The sequence below is a fragment of the Toxorhynchites rutilus genome, chromosome 1 (assembly GCF_029784135.1).
Source record: "Toxorhynchites rutilus septentrionalis strain SRP chromosome 1, ASM2978413v1, whole genome shotgun sequence".
Lineage (NCBI taxonomy): Eukaryota > Metazoa > Arthropoda > Insecta > Diptera > Culicidae > Toxorhynchites > Toxorhynchites rutilus.
Genome location: NC_073744.1, coordinates 35,601,643 through 35,624,805, shown reverse-complemented (window position 1 = coordinate 35,624,805; position 23,163 = coordinate 35,601,643). Strand labels below are relative to the sequence as shown.

Genomic DNA, 23,163 nt, shown 5'->3' with positions numbered 1-23,163 from the left:
ATGGAATGACTCGTCAAATCTGCCTGATTACTCTGCCCGCTGCATGTTAATCGAAATGGAAACATTAAATGCCAGGCACAGAGCAATTCAGCAACTAATGATTTTGACATTCTACGTGGCAACATTGACTGTCCTCAACTCTTGCAGGATATTCCTCTATACGTGCCCCCACGACAACTGAGGAACTCACAAATTGTCGCTGTCTCCGCACACCGGACCGGTTACGGTTACTTTAACCCTTTCGACACAGCTCTCCGTGCTTTCAACGATATTAATGACTGTTTTGAATATGAAATCAATCGATGCGTGTTTAAAAATAGAATTAAGATTTTTAGGAGTAATTAGTAGTCTGTACGTTTAAATCGAGGACGAATAAATAAATAAATAAATAAACAAAGTTATTGATGTTTTTTCTTCAAAAATACCCCCTTTTCATATGTGTGTCGTTCTTTCTGGTGCAAAAAAAAAAGTATTTCAAATGTCGTCAAATGTCATTCAATGTCATTCAAAAGGCGTTTTTGACTCTACATGAAGAAAAAGTTTCAAAAACATGTTATTTCACGTAAAAATACATGTGAACTAATTTTGAAATCATGAGTTTTTGGAGCAAAAAGCATCAATATCTTTGATTAGGATTAAGATATTGACAAGTTCTGCATCGCAAAATGCATGTTCATGGCAACCCTAATGCAACATAGAAAAAGCGCTAAATCAGTTATATAAATATAAATTTTTGACAATGTTGATGAAAACAACTGGGGCTATAATATTGTCGAACTTTGTTCACCATTACCTATCAAGATAAGAAAGTTGGATTGATTTCATCTAAAATTTTGGCCACTCTATTTTTTTTTATCCCATTTATTTATTAGGCTCATTAGCATTTAGCTGTAACAGAGCCGGGTTTAATCGTGTACATGTACATATGTTTATGTTTCTATGAATTGTGAGTTACACAGTAGTTAGTAGTAGCCATTTAGGCGTTAAGTTTTCTGTTCCATTACATTATGGTAAATTACACAGTAGTAGCCATTTAGGCGTAAGGGTATTCTTTCTGTTCATCCATTGTTCAACAGACCGGACAGCGGAGACAGTTGATATTGATCATTGTTGAGTTATTTATAGAACAGCAGCCCGATGTTTCTTGCAGAGCAGAGCAGTTGTATGGATGAATCGATCCTATTTCGACCGTGGATCGATTTCCATCGCTGATGATGGTTGCGTCAACGTAGTTATTCTATAACAACACAAAGATCAATTGAGGGCCTTGAGTTTGAACTCACGATCGATCGCTTGATAAGCGAACGCGTAACCAAGTGGCTACGAAGACCCCCTACTCTATTTTTGACAACATGGAAATGAACGCTTCATCATATGTAACAACTTTGTGGAAGATAGTTTTTGTCTAGAGAATGACTGCATATCATAAAACAGAATACTGTTGTCACCACGGAGCACTATCGGGTAACATTGCCATACACTTGGCACTGTCTCCGCGAACAGAATCAGTGTTTTTGGGCGGTGTTCTTAACTTAAAGGTAACCCAGCGCCAACATTGTGTTCTCTCCCTCTCTTGTTATTATAGACGTTGGATATATTCAACATTCACCGGTAAAAAGATTTCTACAACACTCACACTCACAGTTATTCATAAACGCCGGCCACTGTCTCCGCCCTGAGACTGAATAGGGTGAAACCGCTACTCACGTCATCCTTCGCCATTCGACGCTTTCGGGCTGTTTCCAATAGGCCCTTCCCTGGCAACAATACGACCACTTGCCATACAGCTTAGCAGCAAAGTTTAAGTTCGTAAACGGTGACGCTGGCGATGACATAAATTGACGTCGGTCGACCCCCATTCCATGAGTTGCCAGTGATATTCGCCGGCACTGGTGATGTAAACAACACGCGAAATTCATGAGTGCCACTGGTGCCAAACAGTCCGGCCAAAAGGCCGTCGGAGGCCTACAAGAGAGGAACAATGGGTAGCCGACGGTGGTAACAATAAAATATGCCCGGAAGGACAACAGCAACAGAGAGGACTGCTGTCAGCAGGGAGTTCCTCATTTTTTCCCTTTGTTCTGGCTGACCCTTCTTGCATTTCCCGGACGAATGGAATGCTTAATCAACCGATATGGTGCAGTAGTGGTGGATTTTATTGCCTGCAGTAGGAGCAATTACAGTTCAGTGACATTTGTGTGATCGGGAAATGTTCAAAACGTCCCATACGTTTTCTAAATTGGAGTTTATTCGGAACAGATCTAATCGTGATAAATCTCTGAATGCGTTGTCCCTTCCCTTTTGTGCTTTTGTCGACAGCTACCATGAATATCAAATATTTGGTTCCATTAACATCAACGCCACTTGATCGATATGGGTGCATTTTCAAGTGGATTCAATCGATTCATTCAGAAAGTATTAAAGTAGATACATTTCCCCGGCGCCTGGAGGAAACCTGCTTCCGTTTATCATCTGTCAACAGTTGCTTCCGTGCGCATTTCCGTGACGAAGGTCAAATAGAGACCATCACGGACAGGAGGGAAACAAACAATAAGTATCGATCAAACAACAATTTCCCTCCCCAAGCGGTAAAGTTCAAGTGAGTGAACTAAATTTAATGCTGTTTTCTTTTGGGCATTATTTGCACGGCGAATATATGTTATAGTAGGTATGTCCCACCTACTGCAAAGTTTCTGCCGTGACTCTCCGAGTGACTATTTGCCGAGAATGGTCAAATGTTTACCTTGCAATATATGTATGTATGCACGGGCAAAAAGGGGGTGCCAACTCTTTACGCTGGCGGCAAGCTTCCGCCTTGGTTTCCAAAACGACTAAAAGTATAAGCAAAAAACAAAACAAGCAACATGTGAGCAAACGAAAACTGTCAAGAACTCTGCACATTGCACCGTGTTTATTTATTTATTCCGCACTGTCATTTGGTAAGGTTTTGTTCGAGTTATTCGTTTTTTTGGGGGGATATTGGCAAACTACGTTTATTCAGTATACTCGATTATATACATTCTGTCAAATATATACTTACACATTAACACATTCATCTCAGGAACAAATTTTCAGCCAGGAAGATTACAATGATAAACATACCGCTCACAAACACTAAGATTAAATCTGCAGTTTGCATTTTGAAACATCAATAATTAAAAAAAATCACAATACATTTTTCATCTATTGAAAATCAAATCGAAAAAACATTTTGGTTCCAAATATCATTAAATCTTATTATTAGCTTATATAAAAGAATAGTTTATATTTGTTTTGATTTTTACAATTTTTTTGGCTCTAGTACCTAGTTTGATACTACACTAGATCAATAAAAAAGTAACTATCAGTCACATTAATTCAACATGCAACAGATGTTATGGTATGATATTGAATATAATGGAAAAGTGTCCGGATTCAAAAGCATTACTGTAATATGGCGTGCATGTCATGATTTCTTATAAAAACAATTCCGACATGCAAAAAAAAAACATAGCAAATTTTATGCACACGCAACGACGCACAACCGAAAACAGAACGTACATTTTTTTAAATTATTTTTTTCTATTATAGATGAATTTCACGCCAACTCGACTGGTCGTTGGCAGCACCATCTCATATAGCAGCGAAACGTTGTGGGTGTAAGCGCATGAGTCTTTTAAGCAACTTTGCATGCTTGAAAAATTCAAAAAAAGAATTAGACTGTTTTTTTGAAAGGGACAATTTTTTTTCTTGATTATTTACAAAAATTATAACTCAAAAACTATGATACCTATATAATTCGAGTCAAAGAATGAAATATAGAAAATTGATTAAATTTTCATAAAAAAATACCAAAATTCGTTTGAAAAAAAAAATTCGCTGAAAAACAATATTTAAAAAATTAAAATTCATTTTTATCAAAAAAGTAATTTTCTAAAACTCTCCAGAAAATGATATGAATAGCTCTTAAAATTTCCAACAAGTCATCTATACATCGGAAGATGGCCACTTTTACAGAGAAAAAGTTTTGCTAACAATAACTTTTTCATGTTTTTCTTTGAAAAATTACTATTAATGTTTAATTCGTAACATTTATATGTATAAATTATCGCGATTTACATGCTCTGCTAATTTTTTTTTCCATTCAGAAACATCTCAGGAACATATTCATATCTATTCTATCAGTCACAGAATGAATTGTGGGAAATTATTTATGTTTTCATTAAAAAATATCAAGTAATTTTTTGAAAAAAAAATCATTGAAAAAAATATTTTGAAAAATTAAAATTAATTTTTCTCGAAAACATGAAAAAGTTGTTGTTGGAAAAACTTTTTCCCTGTCGAAGTACCCATCTTCCGATGTATGGACGACTTGTTGGAAATTGTGAGAGCTATTCATATATATTTTTTTGAGAATTTAAAAAAAAGACGTTTTTAAGAAAAATGAATTTGAGTTTTTGAAATAATTTTTTTTCAGCGAAATGTTCAAGTATGCAAAGTTGATTAAAAGACCCATGTTTTTACACCCACAACGTTTTGCTGCTATCTGAAATGGTGCGGCCAACTCCTAAGACGAGTTGGCATGAATCTCGTCTATACAGACTTTGAATTACGAAGTTCATTCGCCTCTAGCCTTGAAAAAGGCCTATTAGAAGATCAACCAATGGAGGGACCTGGAATTGAACCTACGTCAATCGCGCGCAACCATTGATGCAACAGAAACCTCCGGTAAAAGGACGAGCAATTAAGTTATTTTCTCAGATGAACTTTTTTTATTCGATCCCCATCCACCGTATCAAAAATATCCGAATTGTATAGTGTACACTATTTTTAAAAGGTACTGTTGAAGTCTTGTTCGATTCTTCAGTGCGTGCCTATCCCACGCACAAAAACAGGTTTGCCTGTATTCTCTATAGGCCTGAGGTTAGTTTTGAATTGTTGAAAATTTCAAAGAACATTATTTCACGTAATGTTGACCCTTACTTAACTATTTTTTTAACGTAGAACTTCCTCTTCCAGTAAGGGTACCAGATAACAGGTAACGTTTTTTATGAAATAAAGTTAACATGATTACCTGTTTTTGCTGCGAACAGATTTTTACAATTTGCATACCAATCGAATCGGAAATTCTTTAGGATTTGTTTGATATTTTATACATAATAATCTTCTTGTCTGTGAATGATTAATGAAAATTGAAAGTACTCCTGTTTCCCCATACATTTGTTCTGTCCATTTGTGTGCTTACCTACCGTGCTATCAATAACAAGATATAAACACCGAAGGTGGTAAAAAAAAGAAGGAGGCAATCTGGCGTAGTGGTAACATTCATACCTCTCATACCACACCTCTAAAGGTCATGAGTTCAATTCGCACTCTCGGCATTCTTCTGGAATGGAAGGTAAAAGTGACGAACTGGCCAAAAGTGTTGAAAGTCAATATAATACAGAAAAAAAAGTGAACGAAAATAAAAGGCGAATGAACTGAAAAGTTTGAAGCTTCTCAAAACTAAAAACAAAAAGAATAAGAAAACGAGGAGAGAATATTAGCGACCAAAATTCCTCCCTTGCACAAGAAGAAGAACAAAACGAGAAGTGAATATTAGCGACTTGAGCTCCCCTATTGTAAAATGAGTACGCTGTTACTAGTGCATGAATAAGCATCTTATCTTAGGCAAATTTTAGAGGCGAATGAACTGCAAAATTTAAAGCCTCTTAAAACAAAGAAGAAAAACAAGAAGCAAATTTTCAGTATCTTTCTATACTAAAAGCAGCGAACATCGCTTGTTCTATTTGCATAAGCTCGAGCGAGTGGACGCGAACGAATATCACACTCGCTGTGCCTCTGACATTGCGATCAGTACATCGAACAGACATCATGGCGTAATCATAAGATTTTGCCCCATTTTATGTGGGGAAAAATCAAGTTAGGCTCACAGGGAACATGAGTTTCCTGCTGGAATGTTATGTGTGAATCTGTTTCGCATACCAGATGCAAAACTTCACCAAAGATGACATCTATGCAATACAACTGCAACTGCACCTCACCAATCAATCTTCTCTTTCCTTGGTCAACAAACATTAACAGAAGAGTTCACTTTAAGAAGAGTATAAAATGGTGAGATACATTTGTGTACATTTAGTCGCTTCAAGCCATCAGTGTTTGGATTTATGTGCATATCATGTTGGTTGTTCAGGATATTTGCGCGAAACTTTAAATTTGTATCGTTAGGAAGGCAACTCATTAGGAAGAGTGCGGCTGTGACTGAGTGATCTTATAACGTAGGACTACGTCTTCAAATTCTATACAGAAGTATAAGTTCAAAGTTTCTAAAACGAGAGCGTGAATTGAAATCACACAAATCGGTATACAGCGAATGCCCGCTCGTTCCACTCAGTTATGATTGCGCAGCGATTGATGTACAATCGCTGGAATCTGTGTGTTTCCCTAACACAGACTTCAAAACCAAGGAGTCTGAGGAAATTGACATTGCAAATATATGCATGGTGCGGGTACTTTTGTACTTGCATGCATTTTGCAATTTTGCATGTGTGCGGATTTCAAAAGCGTAATGAACACAACGCTTTGGCTCGGTTATTCAAGGCTGCATTGGAAGATATCCTTTCATGTCTACAGCTCACCGAACATCTTCGTATACCGTTTGGCAAAATGTTGATAACACATCGATTAAACAATATGCGTACAACTTAAAAAATAAAAATCAAAACTGAGTGCCTGAAGTTCATCAAATCAAGCAAATTTGCGGTTTGAGAAGTACGTACCCTTGGGAGAGGCAATAACTTCAGAGGGAAATTTAAATATTTTGATCGTTAAGCCATTCTCCCGTTCACATATTTTGGAAGTCCACGATGATTACTCAAATGATTACTAAGCCAACGGTAGTCCTACGTCAACTTTGCGGTTATATTTTAGGTATAACCGACTTATAGTTTTTTCAGTCGATTGGGTTCAAAGTACACGATTTTCTAAGCGTTTTTTTGCGTATCAATCGCGTAAAAAAAAAACAAAACGAAAAAGATTGTGTAATACTACGTTAACAATGCGGGCGTATCTAGGATATAATCTCCTGTAATTTTTTTTATGAAATTTTTCAAAAATGCAATCGTTATCCAACAAGATTTTCTTCCTGCTTGCAGAAAATGTGTAGATTCTTACATAGAAACAGTGTCTCAGAATATCAACAAATATTCACGAGTAATGAATATGATTTTATTTCAGTGTAAATGACTGTTTTCGGCTTGAAACACACTGCCCTCATTATATTGATGACAATAACAAACGAGTTCATTTTGTTCATATCGCTGATGCATGATCAAATTTGTTATAATGAATGAATGCGGCGTTGAGTGGGGTTTATAACTTCGCTGTTATTTATACTTTGAATATCAAAAGCAAGAAATTGATATTCATCACATTCGAAACGATATTCGTTGTGGCATTGATTTTGAGTCAAAATTCAAAAACAAAAAAAATAGTCAGGCTGGACCATTTAGAGAACAAAAACGCCAGAGTTCGAAGAAACGAACTTTGCAGGAAATCGCGCAGATTTTGTTTAACGAGGCAATAACAACGGCATAAATGAAAACCAACCGTACACAGCTGCCACATGTTAAAAGTAAACAACAGCTGATATTCATTTGGCTAAAATGAAATTCAATTCTGTCATCTTGAATAATCAATATGAAAATGACACTGGGTGCAAAAATGAACTTCAAAACATATTGAAGAACAAAAGTTCATTTGCTCATATTCACTGGTTGTCTGGATGTGTCATTTTGATTTTCGTTTGGAATATATAGGTTTTCGATGCAACCTAGCCCGAAAATCTATGCATTTGAGCTTAGTGAAGATGATTTTTTTCAACACTGCATAGAATACATATCGCTTATAGAAAAGTTGATTTTCATTCACCATTTTAATTTTAAAAATGTGTTCATTCCACTTATCATTTTCGATTCGTAACACAAATTCCAATTGAAGACATGAATTCCAACAGACAAACTTTTTACTGTAGAAAATGTAGATCAAAGTGGTTTAACAGCTACTATAGATGTGCTAGGTTTCTAGTATCATACACAAAATTACTCACACAAATAAGATAGTGCGCTGGACTACGATGTTTTGTTAATAATTTGTAACACTTTTGTAAATTTTATAATTTGAATAGATTTTCTGACTGTGTTTTCTTGCAGAATTGAACTCGATGAAACGCAGAATTGAAGATGATACCAAATTTTACGCATACTACATATACGCATACGTTCTACGCAGTTGTCCCATGTTCTAAAATCAGCAACTGGGAAAAAACGCATTCAAAGCTTTCTTCCACATATGTCTACTGAACTAAAAATTTATTTTTTGCACATGTTATGGCATCCCGATTTATTACGAAAAATAACAGAACATGTTCTACTCCCCAATACGTTTATATCATTTGTATAATATATACGCTAGAGCTAATATGAGCGAGCGAAACAGGAGACACATTTAAATGAAAGCATATGAAAGCTTTTCGTATAGTTTGCCATATACACGGCACAGACAGAGAAAGATATGTTCTTGTTCATGTTCTTCTTTATCCTCTTAGAAAACACTTTCCAACTTCATTTTATGATGAGGTGTAATATTATCACGCTTGTATATAACAGCACTGGCAGCTATATGGATAGTATGGACGTGTGGAATAGCTTTGCATTCCAGCCGGCCTTGGTTCGATCCCCATTGACGTCGTATGGACTTTTTTTGGCACAATCCCAAATGAAATGAGAAAAGAAAACAGAGAGAGAGATGTCTGTTCGCATACATACAAAGCTTTTAAAACAGCTCATTATTTGCGCATTTGACCCTCCAGCACACGAAATGGCATTATTCCTGCCAAAGATTAAATGTTTTCAGCCAACGTTAGTTTGGGTGTAGAATTTTTAAACATTTCATGATCCCCTCACTTGAATCAATCAAGCTTTATTACGGGCTTAAAATTCATGTTGGGACAGTTATGCCTAGAATATCAACATGGGACAATTGAGCTTGATGTTGATTTTTAAACACTGGAAACAAACAATATGTTTTTGAGTTTTTCCGGAAGATTATGGATAAACACATCGTTTTCTGAAGAAAAGTGAAAATTATCAAAAAGTAACATAGGACAACTATGCGTAAAACGAAAGTATATTAAATGTCGAACCACTTTGCAAATCGGTAATCAATTTTTTCGAATTTCTCTATTTCAATTAAATTCAATTGTTATTCTTTCCATAATTCTACTTTTGGCGAAGGCGAACACAATGAAATAAAGACAGCTCAAATTTGACCATCCGTTCTCTTATGATGATAAGTTATACGTGCGATATATAAGTTTTATTTACCTTATGAGTTTCTACGTGAAATTTCACGGATTTTTTTATGATAAAGGTTGCTGTCAATCATGGTTATCATACAAAAATATTCTCAACAAACTTCTTGAGTTGTTCCTGGAATCGATGATGACTTCCACCGTAACCTAATGCCGGACATCAAGAGTTGCTAACTTCATCGTCAAGGGTAATTCTCCATATCTTGCTGAACAACTCTGTCAGAACTCAGAAGATGGCGAACGACTGGCATCGCGTTAATTGAATATTCTCCGCACAATAATAATGCACGCAAATGCGAAGCAAAATATAGAGAGATCATATCAATAGTGGAGGAATGTTGCTGCGAGTTTGATTAATAACAATCAACAGTTAATTGTCGGTAATTGTTTTCGGGTTGCTGTCGTTTTGAATCTGCCCTCGCAATCCGTCAAATTAGTACACCCGTTTACCATTCGCAGCCGAGTACACTTTGATTACACAGATAAACTACAGGACGCGGGGTGTCCGATCCACTAAATATTTAAATTGTTTTTATTTCCTCGCATTAATCCCTTCATTTCCTTGACGGTTATTCGCCGATTTTACAGCGGATATTGCTTTTACAGCATCAATTGCCCGTCACAGCAGCTACCAAAATGGTCCGCAGCGCATCGCATCGTTGATGAGCCTCCATAAAATTTCTACAAAACAACAAATACCCCTTTACTACCTCCAGCGTTTTTCCTTTGCTTACATCAAGAGCAACAATAATAAAAACAAAAGTCACAATTTTCATTTGTTTGTCACCATTGTTGCTGTTGTTGCGTCGTAGCCGGCAACTGCGCCGGCGGCATCTGCAATTTTGTGTGAAATTTTTACGACTCACCTTTTTTCCCCGCGTTTTGCTCGCAATAATCATAAAACCGCGGAAAGCCGCGGAAAAGTCGCTGCTGCCGGGAGATACGATGGTGAGGACGCAGTCAACATACAAAAAAATAACAGAACAACACGTGTGTGTGTGTGTTTCTTCAACCGATTCCTCGATCCGATCGAACCGCAATGTTGGTTCTGGGTCGGGAGCCGTTCGCTGTTGAAGGGAGGCAGTGTGAAAATGCACATATTGTGTGACCTATTTGTCGCTAATAAATTCAACCATATGTTTTCATTTGTGCGCTCTAACTTTAGAAAACTTCTTGCGCTATGCGCACGGGACTGTTCCGAGAGAAACAACAAAAAAAAAAACATAATGGATACAGTGTCTGACAGAAAAAATGCACAAAGTCACGTCCATAATTTATTTTGTACATTGAATACCGTAGGTAGCTGATAAGATTAGTAGCTAGATGATAAAATTATTGGATAGCTTTGACAGTTCTCAACCTATTGGTATTATTTGTGTTTGTGAAATGTCTGTTCAGTATAATCGAACAAGAATTGTTCAAAATGTCAATTGGTCGGTACAATTGTTCTGCCTTACGCCATTGTTCAAAAGGTCAGTATTGATATACAACATAATCATTGAGATTTTCTCTTGAGATATTGCAGAAAGAGAAAACTAAATTCTAAACAACAAACTCGTTGGGTGCATCATTTTTTATGTCCGACACTGTACATGCTCCCGATGGTGCTGACTCTGGGGATGTATTTTTGTGACGGGTTAATTTGCCCCAACCCTCCCCGAAACCGACAACAAATGGTTTCGCGATAAATCATTTTCGATTACATCTAACGGAACGAAATGACACAAACATGGTATCGGCTTTATTTTTGGCTTCCATTTGTATGTTAATTAATTATCGATTCTGTCTATGTTCATGCGGATATCGAACAGTCACAAATTACCATCTGGCGGATTGGATCTGGTTCATAGGGATGTTGGGTTTGAAGTCACTGTGTGCATACGACGATAGTGATGTTGACCGAAAGTCTGTTTGATTTAATATCAGTTATCTCTTCACTGAGTAAAGCCAGGATCTCCTGCCTTGGTATTAATATTCCAAAACAGACTCAAACTGCAAAACCAATTGTTCATAAATCTCCCGGAGAATAACCAAACGACCTCTCGGTCCATTTCTCTCCATGTATTGGATGCAGCAAGGTGGCAAAACAAAAACAAGCTCTCGGTAGTAACAGAGCGATGCGCCTATTTTCCCGAGCCAAGAAAACTGTCGACCTACCTCACCAAGTAGCCAAGAAACTGTGTGCCCTCTCATCAGTGGCAGCCGTGTAGAGGCCAGCGGTTTCCGGCGCCGCAAATCGGGGGACAATTACACTGCTTGGGGCGCCCCTTTCAGCATTCCTCACTGTCTTATCGAGTGAATCTATATTCGTTCGAGCAAGTGTAAGCTTAACTAATCCACCGCTGTGTCGAACTGTTTCGAGCCGGCGACGCTAAAACGGGTCGGCACCGTCATAGGATATTTTCCTTCATTTGGAATAACTTATGGCGTACGGATTGACTTTCGCACGTAGGCTGCCAGGAAAATTTTGATGCAGAACAGGAGTCTCTCCTTGATGCTGTTCAGTGGGTAAAGTTATTCAAGAGATGATGTATACAATCAATATAGGACATAGTAATGCATTCGTTTGAACACTAATTTCAATGGTTTAGTTAGTTATTTAGTATTTGCTGTCCACGATTGAGCTGAGCCGGCGAAATTTCACACTGGGAAGTTTTCATTATGAACGTTTCGGTAAATTATACTTCGAATAATCATCTGCGATTGAGCATTCTAAATCAGCTTCAATTTGAATTGAATTTCAGTTTGATATCCGGCATTTGGACCATAAATCAGTATCGATAATCTGAAATTAAATCCGTTTAGTCGACTAAGAATAAGAGGTCTGGCGAGGATCTGTATACTATTGATTAGACTCAGCATTAAAGACACGAAACCAAAATCTTTTGTCTATGAACCAGATCAGGAGGGGGTTCTTCTACAATCCAGATCTAAAATATGCTTCTGAAATTCCGAATCCTAAGCCCGAATTTGTCACTAGAAATTTATCCACACCCAAACTAGCGTTGGCTGAAAACATTTCATCTTCGGCAGAAAAAAAAAGTTTTTTCGTGTGCTGAAGGGTGCAATGAACAAATAAAAGCACCTTTTTCACCAGACATCTCTTTCTCTCAGACTGAACGCCAGCTTGGGATTGTACCCAAAAAAAAAGTCAAAGGGATGTCAACGGGGATCGAACCAAGACCGACTGGAATGCATGACTGTTTTACACGACTATCTAGGCTATCCACACAGCCACTGGTGCTGTTTGGGTAGATGCGAGATAATGTGTACCTCATTATGAAATGAAGTTAGAAGGTGTTTTCTAAAAGTAAAAAGGAGAGCATAAACGTTAATCTATATCCTTTTCGGTCGGGGCCGTGTATGTGGCAATATATGCGAAAAGCATTAATGCGTGCTCGACCCGACCCGACCCTATTCGACCCTATTCGATTTTTTTGAAACTTGGTACACACGATGGAAGCTACCCAAAATCACAATTTTTGTTATCATATGACCAAATTGAATTACGACTGATTTTTTAAAAGGGCGTATTCAAAATCATTGATCTTTCTTTCAGAAATGGTAACTCAAAATCCAGATGTCTGATTAAAATATGATATTTGACGAAGTTGTTGGGAAAAAATGAACCATTTAGGAAAAATATCATTTACAAATTGAATTTAATATTAAAAACTTTTTCATCTCCAAACACTCCCCATTCGGCATATTTTGGAATTTTTTATTAGAAAGCCCTTCCAGTTTAACAAAGTTCGACGTACAGTGGTGCCGTGGTAAACTCACCAAATTACAATTTAGGGTTGTCCGAAAAATCCACTTTTTCCTCTTTTTTCAAAAATTCATAACTTTTGAACTACTGGACCGATTCAGATGATCGACATATCAAATTAAAGCTAATCACCTGTTAATACACCTGTAGAAAATTCTCGAATTCTGTTCTCATTATTATTGATTGTATTCGTTTTTTATTGTTTTCATGGTCTCGGGAGCAAAGGCGCTATATTTTTTTATATTTTTTTCTGAAAAGCTGAGGATTTTTCACATAACATATGTCGAAACCAGACAGGCGTTTTTTTCGTTTTTGTGTTATAATTTTTCAAAGTTAACCGTTGGTCCAAAATACCATTTTTCACTTTCATTCTAAAAATGACTTTTTTTTCAAAAATTTATTACTTTTGAACTACTGGACCAATTCAGGTGATCGGTATTAATTTTATTTTAAATTAAAGCCAATTAGCTAATCTTTGACACATTTGCCAATTATCTGAATTCTAGTCGCATACATCCCGTCTAGTCGCATAGAAATATTGAACGAAGACTGAAAACATGTTAACTTTGAAAAATCATAACTTAAAAACGAAAAATAACATATCTCTGATTTTCGGATATGTTATGTAAAAAAAACTCAGCTTTCAAGAAAACATATAAAAAATATAGCATACTTGGTCCCGAAACCATTTAAACTATAAAAAATTAATACAAACAATAATTACGAAATCAAAATCCATTTTTTTTTCGCAAGTCTAATATTTTTCAAAAAAGATTATCTATTTGGCTGTAATTTTATGTGTCGATAATCTGAAGTCGGTCGGAAGTCGGATAATCGGTCCAGTAGATAAAAAGTTATGAATTTTTTGTGTTGGAAAAAAGAAGAAAAAAATTGATTTTTCGAACCATCGGTTTACTTTGAAAAATCATAACTCGAAAATGAAAAAAAACGCCTCTTTCGTTTTGACATATGTTATGTGAAAAATCCTCAGCTTACCAGAAAAAATATAAAAAAATATAGCGCCTTTGGTCCCGAGACTATGAAAACAATAAAAAACGAATACAATCATTAATAACGAGAGCAGAATTCAAATTTTCTACAGGTATAGTATTTAAAAAAAAACCAGGTGATTGGCTTTAAGTTGATATGTCGATCATTTGAATCGGTCTAGTAGTTCAAAAGTTATGAATTTTTGAAAAAAGTCATTTTTGGACAACCCTGAAATAGAAATGGTCACCCTAATAAAAAAAATAAAAATACAAGTCAAATGTTTTGCGATAAAGAACAAAACCACCAATTTTCACAAAAATTTGGGATCCACTATATCGGTTTGGCATGGAATGGTTTAAAGTAAAAAAAATGTTAGTGAAATTTGTATATGATGTCGAAAGCTTAGTCGTTATGTCCAGCAGCAGTATAGATTTTCGAATATCGAAATAGGAGTTTTCAAAAAAATTAAACGTCGAGATTTACTATTATCTTGATAAAATATTTTTTTTCAAAAATTTGCTTTTTGGCACTCGGTCGTTTTTTGGCCGTTTGGTCTGGATCTGAATCCAGAAATCGACTACGTAATCTGCAATCATGAAAATTACCATGAATTAGGATTGGAAATATAAATGTTTACTTGTAGATTTTAATGTATTTGAATTGTGAATTTGAACTTTTAAAATAGTAATTCTAAACACAAAAATTTCGACATATGGCCAGCTTGTGTATTGTTCACGCGAGAACAGGAATGAGTCATGAATCTATCATCTTCAGCTGTTTCCATTCTCAGGGCCACCAATAGTTTCTATTTTCAAATCAATAGTTAATTTTAAAAATTTCGATGCATTTCGATTATTTGCTTGTGTAATCTCAAGCGTGTGTTCGGACTTATTCATGACTTTTCGTGAATTCAAGCATTATTTCCGGGCTAAACATCACATCAACGTGCAGCGCATTTCCAACCAGATGTAAAAAAGGCGTTTTACAGCGGTGTGTGCTTGGGGGTTCTTGGGTGGAAGACTGATGGTGACAATGAGTTCTGAATCGATTCGATTCGGAATTTCTGTTCCCATTCTGCAAAAAAATGCTGCATAGCAGAATATGTGGAAACTGTGTTTTCGGGAGCGTAAGAAATACTGAAAAGTTGAAAAATTACTTGAGTGTTTGATAAATTTGGTGTTTCAGTCCCGTTCTAATCAAGCAATAATAAACAGTACATTTTAATGTTGAAGGTTAATTTGACGATTTGCTCTTCATTACTTTGGGAATCGTCCGCGCCTCTCAGTGCAAGCACTCATTTATCGGCCCTTGTCAGGGCTACCAAATATTTCGCATTAAAGAAAATCTTAAATTTTTACGATGATTCTAATTATTTGAATCAACAAATGAGAAATTGAGGAAATTCTGGCATTATCTAATCACTAAACCCGTGTTATGATTTGCCCATTGGCACGAGCAATCTGTGCTCAGCTATAAACGAGCACCTAACGTAGCGATGAGGCACAATTTGTATGAATCAATTCCATTTCGAGCCGAATCATAGCTAAGCATTGTGTATGATCATACTTAAACGGTATAAGAATGAGAAGTAATCGCTCTGAATACTGCCTTTGTTGCGGCAAACCGTCAGTTGTTGTTTTGCTGTTGTACGGAACGATCGCATCAAATGGTATGCTTCGAAATGCTAGTGCAAAGAGATATCTTTTTTATTAAATAAATATCTTCTGGATTTAAGAAAAAAATCGTTGTGAAATAATGTTTTGAATGGACTCCTTGGTGCTGTGTGTTCCAAACACGTCAGGATCAACATAAAAAGTGATTTTTTCCATGATGAATTTTGTATTTCATCCATTACAATCGTAGACAGAACGAAGGCAGTCAAAATTCATTTAAATTACAGATTGTTATTTTTTCTTATCTACTCATTACGCAATTCAAGAAAAAAAGACTGGTCATGTTGACCCCGACGTGATTTGAACACGCAACCTTCTGATCTGGAGTCAGACGCGCTACCGTTGCGCCACGGAGTCTGTTGAAAACAGCATTTTGTAAAGTTTATTTTTTTCCAATATAGCATTTAAATCAACTAAATGCTAGTATTTTGTTATTAAAATTACTTGGTATAAAAACAAACATTCCTGCATATTCATATGAAAATAAGTTGTGATGAAAGTTTTAGTTTCATATGCCTCTTTGGTGTATATTGGTAGCAACAAATGAATGCATCATTTTGGAGTTTTTTAAGTCGAAAATCGTGTAAAAATGGCATGCGGTTGAGGTAATAAGTGTTTCGCTCGTAACAATATGATATTGAAAACAAAATTTTTACGGAACAGGTTCATCAATGGACTCCGTGGCGCAACGGTAGCGCGTCTGACTCCAGATCAGAAGGTTGCGTGTTCAAATCACGTCGGGGTCAAACTTTTAAAAGTCGTCTTTTTATCGTTTGTGATGATAATTCATGCACTAGTATATATAACTATCCTTATTTTGTTTCACCATTGTTATGGATAAATATAAATTCTATATAAATGAAAATAATTCAATGTCCGTATGTCACGCTTCAACTCAAGAACGGATAATCCGATTTGAAGAATTATTTCTAGGTTCGATGCGTCTTGATATGTGTCAGGTTTATATGGCAAAAGTGTTATGAAAATCAGTAGGAAAATATGGAGAACATATGAAAATAAAAGGTTATTTATTCACCCAATCTTGTTCATCTACACTCTACAAAAAAAAATAGAGGAACAGAGTGCGAAGTCGGGAATTTTAAGTGATTTTTGACATGCTGTAACTTTGTGAAAAATCAACACATATCGATGCAATACATTATTTTGAAGCTACAACTCTGAGTATTATAATATTTTACGTACATATTGTTATCTTGGAGTGTGTGGGTGTAGTGGGCAACAATATTTGGAAGAAATTAAAAATCAATTTTCCTCTGTTTTCTCAAAGATTTTCTGGACATTTTTTTGTTAACCAACTCAATGGCAAATCCAATTAACCTCATCAATCAGCTTTTATTTGGTTCCCAGAACGTTCCTGTAGAACCTTCCCATAGAGAGATATTTAAGTTTGAATGAAAAATAATCCCTTCGTCTTTGATGATGAATAATTCAATGAACAATCAACGCACCGCAGTTTTGAAAACTCCAATAAATTCTGCACAAAGAAAAAATTACTTTGATAAAAAAAAGTTATTTAAATTTTTTGCATCGGTTTAAAAAAAGTGCCAAAAACTGTTTTTATAGTGCTTTACAGAATCCACTGTAATTCTGCAAACATCGCAGTGAGTTCTAATGTTGCAGGCAAATTTTAAGCCCTTCCCTAAACATCTGTGAACGTTTCATGTTGATACGTTCAGCAGTTTTTTCTAGCCGATTCTTCAAAGTTTGGAGTGAATTGGGGAGCATTCAATCTCAAATCGTACCAGAAGTACAAAATCCTCCGCGACTCTCAGAACGAACGATTCTGCTAGTTCAACATAAAAATATTTTCTGGTCTTGACCCCGACGTGATTTGAACACGCAACCTTCTGATCTGGAGTCAGACGCGCTACCGTTGCGCCACGGAGTCGATGGATAACATAACTCATAAGATGTGAAACCTTAACATATCATCGTATAAAAAAATGTCATCTGAGTCATTCAATAAATATGTCTAAAAATTGTTTGCTTCCGTTTACAGTTTCGATTGTGATTAAAGAATCGTGTGTTGAGGACTCTGAACCTGGGTAGGAAACTCATTTGAAGGGTTCTTCAACTGTAACAGAACCGGCAACATCCGCCGTTATCATTTCTATCGCTTGCTTATCAAAAATCACAAAGATTATGTAATTAAAAAATGCGTGCTGAATCTTCAAGACTTCAACTGAAACTCGAGGTCATTTGCGTTAAGATTACGTAATTCAATAAGATGTGTTACGTTTTTTTATAGTAACTTGATTGCCACTAGTCGTACTGCAACTTTTCTCGTTCCCAAAACATCATGCAAAACATGACGAACGGTCTCGTAATAGATATTTAACTCTTTGCTGTCGTTTGCCTGTCCTCAGCCACCAACGCAAAGTATCATAATAAATACTTTATTCAACGATGTAATAGCTTACATTTTTTCTAAACAAATTTTAATGTCTGGTGAACTTTTTCACGAATGCTTACGGAGTTTCTATGAATAATACGTAACGGTACTCGATATAAAAAAAATAATATTAGCGTGGAAAGATAAGAGAATCTCTTTCAAAGGAAAATAATTCCTACCGCAAAGGGATAATTCTATCTAACTTAAATGATGACTTCGAAGCACCATTCTATTTATTTTATCGATGTTATCATCAGATGGAGGGGTTGTCCGTGTCAAATCGTTCATCTCTTCTAGACCGTTATACCATTCATACACCCGTGTTTTCGACATAGTTGAGTCACCGAATGCATTCTGCAACATTTTGAACGTTTCGGCACAAAAAAATATTGTTTGCAACACAAAACTTCACACAATATCTTTAACAGGCTGACCAAACAGTTCCAGACTACAAAAGAAGCGCGTAAGCAAAAACAAACCAAAAACCCATTTTTTTTAAGAATTTCATTGAGTGAATGAAACCGAAAATTAAGCCAAACAATTAAACATTCTTATACAGTCATTCTATGCCAAATTGATATAGTGGTTCTCAGATTTCGTTGAAATTGGTAGTTTTTTTTGTTCCTTATCGCGAAATATTGGACGCGAAATTTTTTGGGTAAAAGAGGAAAAAATCGTTTTTGTGTACCACCCTAATGAAAAAAAAATATATACGGGTCTACTAATATATTGCGATAAGGAACAAAACTACCAATTTTAACGAATATCTGAGAACCACTATATCGTTCTGGCCTGGTATGGCTGTATATGAAAAGAATATTTAGATAATTATGATTTTTGGAAATTTTCTCATAAATTTTGTCATCGTCCAAATAAAAGTCCTTTTTGACAATTATTTATGATTTCAATATTTAGTCGTGACTTTTCCATTGTCCACATATTGTTCATCATGGAAAAATCATTCAATTGATGCGGTTCTACTAGACACAAACGAAATATACTAAGTGGGCTAATGAGACAGTAAACTATTTTTTTATCTGGAAAGCTGTGTTTTTTTTACATAATCCGAAAGTCAGAGAGATGTTATTTTTCGTTTTTGAGTTATTATTTTTCCAATTCAACATGTTTAAAGTTTTCGTTCAATATTCCTATGTGACTAGATTAGATCTACGCGACTAGAATCCCATCTTCCCGCAAGTGTGATATTTTTTTCAAAGAAGGTTAGGTTATTGGCTTAAATCATCTAAATCGGCTCAGTAATTCAAATGTTATGATTTTCAGAAAAAAGACATTTTTGGATGAAAAAGGACGAATGATTTTTGGACCATCGGTTAATATTGAAAAATCGTAACTCAAACACGAAATTAATTTCCTTTTTGATTTTTGGGTATGTTAAGTAAAAGAAGCTCAGCTTTCAAGAAAAAATATTAAAAAGTAGAGAAGTTGTATAGGCGGATAGCTGCATTCAAGAGTAAATGTTTGTATATGGGCAAATATGTGATTTTTGTTACAAATTCTTCTGATTTATTTTACTATACATGGCAAATTTCATTCAGATTTTACAGGCATTTACAAAAAAAAATATGTTCAAGACATGACCGCGTTGTTGATGTAAGACTACGATTTTTTTTATTCAATTCGGTTGTTTATCACTCCGGATATTATTTCAGAATGCATCGAAAGTTCCTAATAATTATTTAGAAGAATGATATGGTTACCCTGGAAAGGTCATGTAATAAATTTCATAGTTTGGTCATTTTGAAATCCATTTTCCAACTGCCCAGAGACGGACTGTTCAGCTATGAACAAAAATTTAGATGATTGAAGTATACCGAATTTTAAATTTTAAATATTAGCCACAAATTTCGAATTTGAATTTGGATTCCGAAAAATTTGGAATTTGGAATTGAAAATGTTTTCTACTTGAGGCACCAAACCTATACAATAATCTCTCAATTGATAAGTTACAGTTTTCCTGCGAATGAAAATCCCATAGAGGTAAGTGACGCACTCTGTACAATTAAAGTGAATTTGTTCTAATTATAATAATTATTGACATTATTTCAGAATGCCTCGAACCGTTGCATTGAATTGTATTGAAACATTCTATGGCTCTGAAAAGTGCCATGTTTTCATGCAGTGAATTCATGCGAGAACAAGGTGATCATATGTCGAAAGTTGTGTCCTTATTGCCAATGCACGCGTAATGCATCTCCTCTCCTTTTCTAGAAAAACCACAGGCGATTTCACTTCTGTATCCTCAGCATCATTACACCACTTTGTGTAGGATCGGATCGGTTTGATTGAAGGAAAATTGAAACTCGTTTGCTGCTGCTTTTGCTAACTCTGCTGACGATATTGGCGTTGTGGCTTTGTTATCGCTCCTTCTGGTCTACTTTGATTTTCAGGTTAGAAAATTAATGATCGATTCGAAACGGAGCGAGTGAAATTTATCCGAATTGCCTGGCTGTTGAATCACACCGATGGGTGGGGCTTTTGATGTAATGTTTCACTTCTCGTCAAGCTTCCATTGTATTGAGCAAATTCGATGTATGTACAAGCAGGATTGGGAAAGAAAAGGATAGCAAGCAACAGCTGGTTGGCTTTAAAAGAATGATATGCACAATGTCTAGCTATGTTGGTTTCGCCGTTACATTGAAGTACAGGCAAACCATTTTTTGTGCGGGGAATAGGGACTGCACAAAAAAGTCGCATAAAAAATCGTGTTCGGTTCACATTTTGAATTTTTTTTGTGCGGTAGATAGGGACCGTATAAAAAAATGTTTCACTTTGGACACTTTGCCTTTTCGGTTGAGCGTGGCTGTTTTGTGCTTTTAGCTGCATGTCGAAACGTGTTGCTGTTAGAAATCATGTCATGCAATAACTTAGAAAAACTTTGAGCATTTGATGAGAGGAGGGGAATGATTTCAGAAGTGGATAATTGAGACGCAAATATGCTTTTTTTCGCACTGAAATGCATATTAACCATCGAAAAAAAATTAAATGGACGAGAACTTCGTCAAATATGCTTCTTTTCATACACCGCATGAAAAAAAATCGCGCAAAAAAACCCGCACAAGAACAGAAAACCGCACAAAAAAATCGCACAAAAAAAACCGCACAAAAACAGGTTTTACTGTATTCAAATTGCATTTCGCTGTTACTCTAATTGCCTGCTTCGGCCGGTACAATTTGAAGAGCACTAATTGGTTGATTGGTCGTGAAGTTTTAGATAATGCTTAACATTTAACAATTATTCAATTACTTATCTACAAAATATATATTATTTTCTTTATTTGATAGATACGTATTTGCAATCGATTGATGCAAACATCTTTGCGATCTATAAAGAAATGATCGAGTTGTAAGCGATCGGAATCTTTCATGGTTTCCTACATGATCACCGTTTAGATTTTCATTCTACCCCTCATATGGTCCTCCAAGACGTAGTCCTCACGAATAAACGAAAATTTGTTTTCGAATGATAGCGTTTTTAACTGTTACGTTACATTTGTGGTGGAAGAATGAACGGCTAGAAATCAAATTACCTTGGGAAAAGAAAGCACATGACTGTCGCGGCTTCTGTACGTAATTAGAAAAAGATAAGATTATTATCCACACGATCCACATTCATTGTACGGGTTATTTTAGTTGATGTGAAATCAAATAAGCAATAAATTTCGCACGAAACAAATAAAAAAATCCACTCGAATGGTCTGACACTGCTTTAGTCATCCGACAAGACTAAAAGTGTGGCACTTTTTTATTCCATTTCTTCAGCAGTGCCATTATTTCGAGCGCTTTATAACAACTGTTTTTAGTTGAGATGTAGTATACACAAAGTGCGCAGTGAAGTTTATTGATGAGAGACTATTGTGGATGCGGAGATTTGAGTGCATGTGTCTCATTCCACCGTGGGGTTTTATCACCCTAGCAGCATGCAACTAACCATTATGACGTACGATTGGTGATATCTTATCAATTAATTTGCGTGGGAGGTTTTCCCCACCACCACAACACACCGAGAATAAGATACATATAAAAGAGTGAAGCACTTACATGGCTGAATTTCGTCGCAATCTTGGTGTGCTCCTCCTGATACTGCTTCCGCACGCGACGTTTGTCCTGATATAAGTGGGCGAGCTTGTCCAGGCAGACGGCCTCCAGCTGTTCGGCGTTGGTTTTGATCTGCTTGGCGGTGTGCTCCAGCTCCTCCATGAACGCCCGCCAGGCCCGCGTCACGTGGCTTCCTGGAATTAAGACCGAAGAAAGGGAATATCGCTCGGTTAGTCGTTTTCGAAAAATGTGTTGTACCATCATGGATCGAAGCATAATGGGATGGGGCTAGAAATTTCGACTTCGCATTGGGGATAATTCGAGCAAAATGTCACCCTGTTAAAAAAGGAGAAAAAAAAGTGAAATGCAAATTGATAGATAGAAATATGAAAAAGCAAAAGACAAATAAAAACCGATGAAATAACAAAAGAACGAGAAAACATATTGACGTGAATGTTATGCATATCTACCAGTAAAAACAAAAAGAAGTTTGCATTCCATTAATCATAATTTGTAATCTACATTTCTTTGGACAGGATTTATATATTAGGCTGTCAAAAAAGTCCTGCGGTATTTCCGCGAGGTGTCGTTGTAAGCGCGTAGTTCTAGTTGTATTCATTGTATCGAGTCATACTATAGCTTGTTGGAAAGGTATTTTTGCGCGCTATAATTTAGTCCTTGACATTGTTTTGTTTGGTTAAGTCGTTCGTGAGTTATAGTGTCGCAAATATGGAGCTAAATAAAGAGAAAATCCGACATATTTTATAGTACTACTATGACAAAGGCAAAAATGCATCTCAAGCTGCCAATAAAATTTGTGCAGTTTATGGACCCGATACAGTTTCCATTTCCACCGCACAACGATGGTTTCAACGTTTTCGTTCTGGTGTAGAGGTCGTCGAAGATGCGCCAC

At 36.0% G+C, this 23,163-nt stretch overlaps 1 protein-coding gene and 3 non-coding genes across 10 annotated transcripts in view; 1 reads left to right on the top strand and 3 right to left on the bottom strand.

Annotated features, from left to right (window-relative positions):
• LOC129761989 (tyrosine-protein kinase Fer) overlaps positions 1–23,163 on the bottom strand; it is a 119,870-nt gene that overhangs the window by 68,138 nt on the left and 28,569 nt on the right. For all 7 annotated transcript variants that reach the window (XM_055759904.1, XM_055759905.1, XM_055759900.1 and 4 more), the window contains one exon: positions 22,254–22,444. In XM_055759904.1, the coding sequence (XP_055615879.1) occupies positions 22,254–22,444 (191 nt within the window). The remainder of the gene's footprint in view (positions 1–22,253; positions 22,445–23,163) is intronic.
• Trnaw-cca (transfer RNA tryptophan (anticodon CCA)) lies at positions 16,067–16,138 on the bottom strand. The gene has a single exon. It is a non-coding gene; the product is annotated as a tRNA-Trp (tRNA).
• Positions 16,456–16,527, top strand: Trnaw-cca (transfer RNA tryptophan (anticodon CCA)). The gene has a single exon. It is a non-coding gene; the product is annotated as a tRNA-Trp (tRNA).
• Trnaw-cca (transfer RNA tryptophan (anticodon CCA)) lies at positions 17,619–17,690 on the bottom strand. Its single transcript has one exon. It is a non-coding gene; the product is annotated as a tRNA-Trp (tRNA).